The 8,787-nt window shown below is 38.3% G+C and overlaps 1 protein-coding gene across 1 annotated transcript; it reads right to left on the minus strand.

Annotated features, from left to right (window-relative positions):
- Positions 1–3,318: 3,318 nt before the first annotated feature.
- Positions 3,319–8,455, minus strand: LOC143891454 (putative galacturan 1,4-alpha-galacturonidase SALK6). Its single transcript, XM_077396030.1, has 6 exons — positions 8,289–8,455; positions 6,318–6,705; positions 5,181–5,500; positions 4,305–4,594; positions 3,901–4,126; positions 3,319–3,783 (listed from the first exon to the last, which is right to left on the minus strand). Exons 3-6 carry the CDS (start codon positions 5,214–5,216, stop codon positions 3,559–3,561), a joined length of 777 nt encoding a protein of 258 aa, XP_077252145.1. The 5' UTR covers positions 5,217–5,500; positions 6,318–6,705; positions 8,289–8,455; the 3' UTR covers positions 3,319–3,558.
- Positions 8,456–8,787: the final 332 nt, after the last annotated feature.

Genomic DNA, 8,787 nt, shown 5'->3' on the forward strand with positions numbered 1-8,787 from the left:
TTCCGTGTGATCTTAAATGAGATTTGACCAATGGGGCGCCCTTTGCCCCCAATTGTGCAAGGGCGCCTGTGAGTAAGAGACTTCATTTGGTTCATATAATAAATTTCCAAGATTGCTTTTGCAAATAATGTAAAGTAAGAGACTTCATTTGCAAAAACCCTTTTTTTATTAAAGTAAAACACTTCTAAAAAGTGGCTCTCTTTTGGAAAAAAAAACTACGACAAGAAATGACTAAAATACCCTTCGTTAAGAGTTAAATTTTCAAATAATGCCACTTCAACTAAACCTGTAATTGGCTGCCACAAACGATACTGTTGCTTTGTTTGTTTTGTTTTTTTTTTTTTTTTATCTACGACTGCAATTTCCCTCAAGTCTTTGATTGAAAGTTTTGAAATTTCTTGGATAGTAGAATAATATATTAACTTAAATTTTCAGTATGTAATTTTATTACTTGCATCATTTGGATTTAATTTAGTGCTTAAACTAATGCAATTTGTTACTTACGAATTATTTTATACTTAAATTTTTGGCTTATAATTTTTTTACAATACTGTAAAAGATCTAATAATTAATATTTCTGGTGGCCGCATTTTATATAAGGTATTAGAGAGTATTAATTATTAGATAAATGCGATGTCCATCACCCCCTTCTTGCTTCTAGCCATCTGGCATTTTCTTCGTCCAACTCTTTGTCAGTCTATGCCCTGTCTATGTTTTTGGTTCACCAGAGTTTCTACTTGTCTGTCTAGGAAGAAAAAAACTGAGCAACCTCCTACTGCCACTGCCAGGCAGTCTGATGCTACTACGATGCTTGTATCTACTATTAGTGTCGGTGTCATAGCCACACTGGAGTCCATGACTATTGTGACCACCCCAAAACTCCATTGAAGAGACTAATGAATGTTTCCTATGTCCCTATATACAATATGTACATACATATAGTATGTATTTTGAACAACATTATCATTCACTTGTATGTACTTTGACTAATGTTTTACAAGGAGGTACTTTCTTATATCTTATAAAACTGAATTTTTGTTTTATTAGAAATAAGAGAGTATCGATTATCAGGAATAGGACAATGTTGGTTCCTAGTCTGTGCGATCAGATGGTGAAAACTTTCCAATACCTTATATTAAACTTTAAATAAAATGAAGAGATTATGAATTTATAGAGCATTAATTATTAGAGCCTCAGCTGTAATTTATTACACTAATATATAATCTCAGTCAATGGATAATTCTTTAGTTAAATGTCTATATAGATAGTTTTTCGTAACCGATCGATTGTCATTCCCAATATAATAAATCTGGTGCGCTACCTCTATGTAGTTATTAGCTGGTGAAAACTTTGAACTCCATCATGGAATGCAGATAGTACTCCACTAGAATTTCTTTCTTTAATATTTTTTCTAAAGAATTCATTTAGCCAGCCCCAGCTAGTTTGGGACAAAGGCTTTATTGAGTTGAGTTGAGTTGAGTTGAGAATATATCATCTCCCTTTTGAGAAGTATACACTTGATACCAATGGAAAATGAATTTTTCACAATGGAGTGTAGGTAGTATTCAATTGGCAATTTTCTCTTTTTTCACTTTGTCTTTATATTAAGATTTCCAAGATTTAGTTAGCACTTCTGGTTTGGAAACCCATTCCTTCTTGATTCTTTAATCAAGCAAGATGCTTAATTGTTACTCAATTAACTACCCTTTCTTAATCTCCACCCATGGTTCTTGATTTCATTAGCAATTTCTCGATCTTCTTGTCTTCTTTAATTCAGGATAGCGGATAGCGTTAGGGGTGGATAGCGGAAGCTTTGATTTTGAATAATGAATGGGGTAGCTGATGCTTAAGATTAAGGGGTGGTCTTAAATAAGTGGAAAAGCATATTTGAAAGGATTAGAAAGGGTATCTAAAACTACTAAAAATCTTTCCAGTATAGGTGAAAGTAAGGTGGAAGGGTGTTGGAAGTTCTTGGGTTCTTGGTTGACTAAAGGGAAGGCTTTCTTGGGGTTGGTTAAAAGGACTCAAGAAGGTTTCTTGGTGGTAGTTACGGTTAGGCTGAAGGGGTTAAGGAATGGATCAAGAAGTGGGTTATCTTTGGGTTAATCGGTTAACAAAAACTTGAAAGGGTGGTTGGTTAAAATAAGGGCTAAGGTTGAATCTTGGATAAAGAAAGGTGGTCATATAACAAGGCATAAGATGGAAGGCATGGGGTGGTGATCGATTAACATGGGAAGGTGGGCTCATAGTTAGCAAAACGTGATTCGCCAAAAAAAATGGGACGGCAAAAATTCGAGTTTAATACCGGTACTGATTCAAAAAAAAGTAGTAAAAAAAATGGAAACACAAGAAAATGAGTTTAGAATTTTGTCATTTACAAAATATGGTGGGGTAAAATTGGAAGTTGGCCCAAAAAAACATGTTTAAAGCGTTTAAAACGCATGTTAAACTTGTTTAAAACGTTTGCTTAGGAAAAATGGAGTTTTATTCGTTGTGAAAGTTATGAACGGAGTTTTAAACGGCACACCAATAAAACGTGTTTTTTTGGAGTTTAAAACAGAGTTTTGCTAACTATGGGTGGACTAATGCCTTGTGGAAAACATGGCTGTTAGAAAGAGGTCTGGATGTTGGGTATATTGTGAGTTAAAGGGGGTGAAAGAAAGGATGTCAACCGATTGGAGGGGCTGGTCTCTTGGCTGGTTCGAGTGAAAGTTTAGAGGAGTTTGATAGACTATTTTGTATGGACATTGGAACGGTTAAAGAGGAGGTTTTAGGTTTGGGTTGAGGCTGAAGTTGGGGCTGGCTATGAGTTGGAGTTGCTGAAACAGAATAAAAAATTGATCCATGGGAAGATCACTTGATAAGGATTGATAGCTTGCATTCAACAAGAAATATCGGGGAGAGGACCAACCGGAGAATTCATGAAGAATTTTGTTTTAGTTTCTTCATTTCACACCAAAAGATAACCATAAAAAAAGAGACCAATAGTTTTATTGTCCAAAAGGCTTCCTCCATCCTTTATTTTTCAGTTTTACCAAAAAAGGGAGTTGCCATTTTTTGGGTTATGTCTAAGTTAGTAATTTCCATTTTTGTAGCTCAATTTAAGATTGAATGGGATCTTGGAGTGGCTAATTCATTAAAAAATTCAATAGAGATTATGCTCCAAGACTTAGTTAGTGTGGTGGGTATGGTACCAATATTTGGCAAGCGCTTTGCATGATCGATTTCCCACATCCCATGTTTAGTTCAAGCAACAAAGATTCAAACATATACACTTCAAACACAAAACTGGAAGCACTTTCACTTCACTAGCTGAACAACTATTTCTCTTCAATTATCAATGATTCGGATCGTAATTATAAATTCAATCGCAACATTGTAGAAATAAAAACAATGTTATTATTGAAGTCTCGCCGCCTTCATTGAAAGCAAGACATGTAATACAAATCATTTTTGGATAAGCTTTCATGGTTCCACACTCACCCAAGACATGGAGGGGTGGGGGATACAGAAGTAAGGAGAGGGAGTTCTTAATATGAAGGTGGTGGTACAAAGAAGTTAAGCACATGCAGGTGGATTCTGCACTCCGGTTACGGTGAGCTTAACGTTTTGGCACATAGAGGCGACCTTTTGGCCCGCGTCCTGGTACGTTAAATCGATGTTATTTAGTTGAACACCTTGGCAAGGAGCTCCTGAGCTGCAAATCAAATTCACTGCAAGCTTAGTGAAAGAAGTGCCTTTGATGTTTTGGTAAATGATGTCACTGATCTGCACTGCTGAAGGCTGCAACAGAAAGAGAAGCAAAAAATTTAGAAAATCCACAACACCTTCTACTCTCCTTCATTTCATTTCGAATCTTAATTTTGATTTCATCTATGTATACCAACATGTTCTAGTTACCTTACTCCCGCAGTTATGACCTGGGCAGCAGTTTTGATCGATGATGATAGGGAAAGAGACTTTGTTCATGGTGATATCTTCGAAGGTAAAATTAGAAGCTTTAAGCGTAGGTGATCCGTTCCATGTTTTGATCCTAAAACCATTGGTGGTTCCGGTAAGGACGCAGTTCTTTACGTGTACACCTGTCACACCCGTCTCCCTCGCATACTTGCCGAGGCTGCCCACACTGCGAAAGATTGCAGAAATTTATCATCAAATACTATTCAATGTCATAATATTTATTAAACCAATCAGTTGAATATAATTGAGGTAAAGTTAAAGTTGTTTCATTATCAATTATTTAACAAATTCACTTTCTTTTACTATTTCAAATAGTTCAACTAGTTTGTTAGGGTTGACATTACCTGATGCTGTGGCCTGGTCCGCAGGTGACACCCTCGATGGAGATATCAGTGTTGCCATCTCCGATGGAGACACAATCGTCACCCACACCAATTTGACAATTTGTAACGTGGATGTGGGAGTAGCCACTGATATGGATGCCATCAGTGTTGGGGCTATCCTCAGGAGCTGTGACATGGACACCAGAGATATCCACTCCTACGCAGTTGTTGATAACCAAATGGAAGGACTTGCTGTTTTGGAAATTTATGTTCTGGATCTTCCCATTGTTGTTCCCGATGAATCTCAGAGACTGCACCCACACATAAAACACAAATCATTCCTTTCATTCTCTTTTAATTTAGTAATCAAATTTGACTTCAAAACCATTTGCATATAAGATTACTAGCAATAGCATTCCTGACCCATGCTATGCTCAGGTGGAAAATAGTGGGCCCCATACCATTAAAACAAGAGTTGTAAAATGGTGGGACCCACCCACACCACATCATTAATGACATTAGGAGTAAAATGGTGGGCCCCCACCCTATGCATAGGCTTGTTTAGATATGGTGGGCCCCATCCCATCAATAACATGAAGTGCAAAATGGTGCGCCCCCACCCATGCTAGACATGGTCATAAAATGACAGGCCCCACCCTATCATACCATGAGGTGTAAAATAGTGGGCCCCACCATATTCATGGGTTTGGATAGATTTGGTTGGCCCACCAGATCAAGTGTAAAATGGTGGGCCCTACCCATGCTATGCTTGGGTATAAATGTTTGGAAAGAAAACCAATGACGATGGAAAGAAAAATGGTTAGTTTATACGATGAAAAGATGCATGTATCCAAAATTTGTTGTGAGGCATGGAAAAGGGGCTTTATATGTACTTACAACAGGCATAAACTTGCATTTCCCCCATATTGGCATGTGGTTTTTAGCCAGGCTTCTGCTGCTCCCTGACCGTCTAACATTCCACCACCACTAATTGTGAGACCGTCCAAGTTCCGGAACAAGACCCAGGCATCAGAAGTGAAAGATGAGAGGCTCCCCGGAGCTCTTAGGGTTCCCCTTATCTCGGCCGCTGGGGATTGGGCTTTATTAGCGCATGGGCCATTGAACTTGAGCTCACCTACGAGGAATGTGCCTGTGGGGACGAGCCAAGTTGCAGTCCCAGGGAAGGAACATGCAGCAGTCCAAGCATCTGTGAAAGCCTGCAAATATATGGAAATGGCATTCTTCCTATGTCAAATATTACCCTACATATATTTCACAATTTGATATTCATAATAGCAACAAGGAATAACAGAAAATTGTTGCCTACATTGTATTATAATCCATTTTTTTTTATCCACAATGAGTGATGCTTGCACATTAATCTAGTGGGAAATGTTATATTCGCCTCGTTTTCCTCCTTGAGCCACCCCCTTGTAGTGTAAAAAGGGTGGTCAAAACACACTAGAGGGGAGTGGCCCATGAGAGAAAATGGGGGCAAATACATCACTTTGTCCGAATTGTGGGTCCAACTCTAGATGGATTAATGGTGTAGATCATTTGATCAGACCGCCCAACTTATAAGGTGGTAGGCAGGTTAGAATTGGAAGTCAATTTCTACCACATGATTTTCTGGGCCAAAGGGATTAAAGATGGACTTGGAGACTGGGCAAACTCATGGATGAGATTAAAGATAGTCGTTTGTATGGTGTTTGCTCTTATTGGGAGAGAAACCAAAAAGTTGAATGGTAGTCTTGTCAAATGAGGAGCTTATAGTGGATCCTTATACATGGGACAATCTTTACCCCTGAAGTACACATGTATTCCGTTACCATGGATCAAAATACGTATTTTGATTGGATGGTTAGGATCTCTGGATCAACATGGTATAATAAAGATCATGAAAGAACCAAGATAGGGTCTAGATGGTGTATGATTTGGATTGATCAATGGTGGGCCAACCAATTGATCTAAGGGCACAACCTCCATGTTCCATGTATCAAAATATCACATAGTTAGAATACTTAAAAACCCCACCTTGGTGCTGTCCTTACTGCAACCGGGGTCAGCTCCATACTTGGTCACGTCGAAAATTCCGTTGCCGGATTTCGGTGACGCCGGCACAGGAGTCCCCGGTGCAGGATCCACCGGAGCCTTGTTCTTACTTTCTGTGCCACAATAGGGTACTGGAGTTGCCGCCTCCGGCGGATTTTCTTTTGCCTGAGTTCCAGGAGTCGCCGCCTCCGGTGCACCTTTGCCTTTATCATCGGGTGCAGGACCATCGGAGCCACCTGAGTCTTTCGCCGGAGCATCTTGGCCTTTATCATTGCCACCATCATCGCTAGAACCCGGTTTCTGTGAACCAACAGGACTAGATATCTTTCCTTACTGATTTTTTTTGCCTTTTTGCGTTTATCAGCTGCTTCTGCTACAGCACAAATAAGCAGAAAGATTAAGTAAATAGCTTTCAATTCCTTACTCAAACCCATCTTTTTTTTTAAAATCTTTTGTAATATGATTTTTTTGTGAGCCGGGACCGAACTCGTACGTGGGACTCCAGCCCTGTAACCCCTTAAATTTAAATTTACGGGACTCAAGATCGACCCCAACTCGAATGAGAAAAACCAAAGCCATCTATGCTATTTATATTATCTTCTCCTTACGTCCTTACCACTAAATTTATGAAACATGCAACTATTTTTCAACCTAAAGCTAGCCTTTTTCGTAGGGGAATGTTTGGTTTTGCTGTCTTAAGGCAATTCTATGTTGTTTTCCCTTTTTTTTTAATCGGTGCAACGACAAACTCTATCTCCCTCTTACAAAACACAACTAATCTTCTCTATTTTAGTCCTATTTGCCACAATTAGCGTTGTTGGGTTTTCTCTATTTTAGTCCTAAGTCGTACTCATTGCATGCCCCCCCTATCATAGATCATTTGTGCATGTCATGGAATTTCAAAACTCTAGTTTTTTTTCTTTTTCTTTCAAAACTCTAGTTTTATGCCGTACAGACTGTACAGTCTAGTATTTTTCAAAACTAATGTACGGTTCACTTCATAGGTTGATCCATACCCTTCATGTGTTGGGTCAGAATGTAAATAGGTTGTATGCCAAAAAAATCATTTCCATAGGATGATCCTAACTGTCCAATATAAAGAAGTTTTCATAATGGGAGTTCCTCTTTAGATTGGAGGGTTGCGATCTTCCTATGGAAATGATTTTTAGGGACACAACGTATTTATGTTGTGGCTTGACAAATAAACGATTTGGATTATTCTACAAAGTGGGCCGTACACTACATTCTAAAAAATACTGAATTATATGTACAACTGGCAAACGGGCGTGTTGGGTTGGGTTACCCGCGGGTCATGCCGGTGCGGGTCAAAAATGACCTGCATCCCTACGGGTCATCACTTAGGTGACCCACACCCGTTGCGGATGGGTTGGGTCAGCCTGCGGGAAACTTGCAATTTTGGGCGGTGATAAATTCACCCCCTTCTATGTATGAATTCACCCTCTAATTTTCAAAATAGACTGTACAACCCGCACCATAGGATGATCCAAACCGTCCATTTGATGGGCCACAACGTAAATAGGTTGTGCCCCAAAACTCATTTCCATAGGATGATCCCAACCGACCAATCTATAGAAGTTTCCATAATGTGAATCTCTCTTTAGATTAGAGGGTTAGAATCATCCTATGTGAATGATTTTTTGGGCACAACCTATTTACGTTGTGGCCCATCAAATGGACGGTTTTGATCATCCTATGGTGTGGGCGGTACCTTCCATTTTGAAAAATAGATCATTCAATTTAATTCCTCTATTCCAGCCAGTCAAAAAAGAAAAAAACGTAGTGTTTTCTCGTAGTGCTTTCTCGAAAAGAAGGTGCTTTAATTGTTAATGCATGTGTTGAAAAACATATAAAACCCAAAATTGATTACTCTAAAACATAATCACAAAATATAATTTCTAAAATATTACAATCGCATCTTAAGTAAGAATTTACCTTTATTTTTCCTATATCACCTGTTCCATTGATATATTAATTGTAAAATACTTGCTTCATCTTCACTCTTGGCACATATGACTTCATTGGTTGATGGCCATGTGTACCTATAGGTTGCGACATTGAAAACATTACAATATTGTGAGCTTCCTAGTTAAAGTTATTGTTTTGAAAAATAAAATAAAATCATGCAAACAACCATCCCAAATAGAATAGATAATCTACTACATAAACCAGAAAGAGATAGGGAAAGAGGTGAATGGATAAACAAAGAATTAATCGATAATCCACAAAAATCATTTTTTAAATAGTAGTCCATATAGAATAAATGATTGACGTAAAGCAAAAGGTAAAAGAGGGGCAAGTAGAAATAAAGATAATCAATATAAACCATCATACAAAGACAAGGCATAGAATAGATAATAAGCAAAAACCAGAAAACGAGAAACACTTAGAGAGATTTGTGAAACAAAATTAACATGTACCACTGATAAAGACC

Source organism: Tasmannia lanceolata, unplaced genomic scaffold (assembly GCF_043159265.1).
Source record: "Tasmannia lanceolata isolate RefF3 unplaced genomic scaffold, GAP_Taslan_0.1 ptg000013l, whole genome shotgun sequence".
Lineage (NCBI taxonomy): Eukaryota > Viridiplantae > Streptophyta > Magnoliopsida > Canellales > Winteraceae > Tasmannia > Tasmannia lanceolata.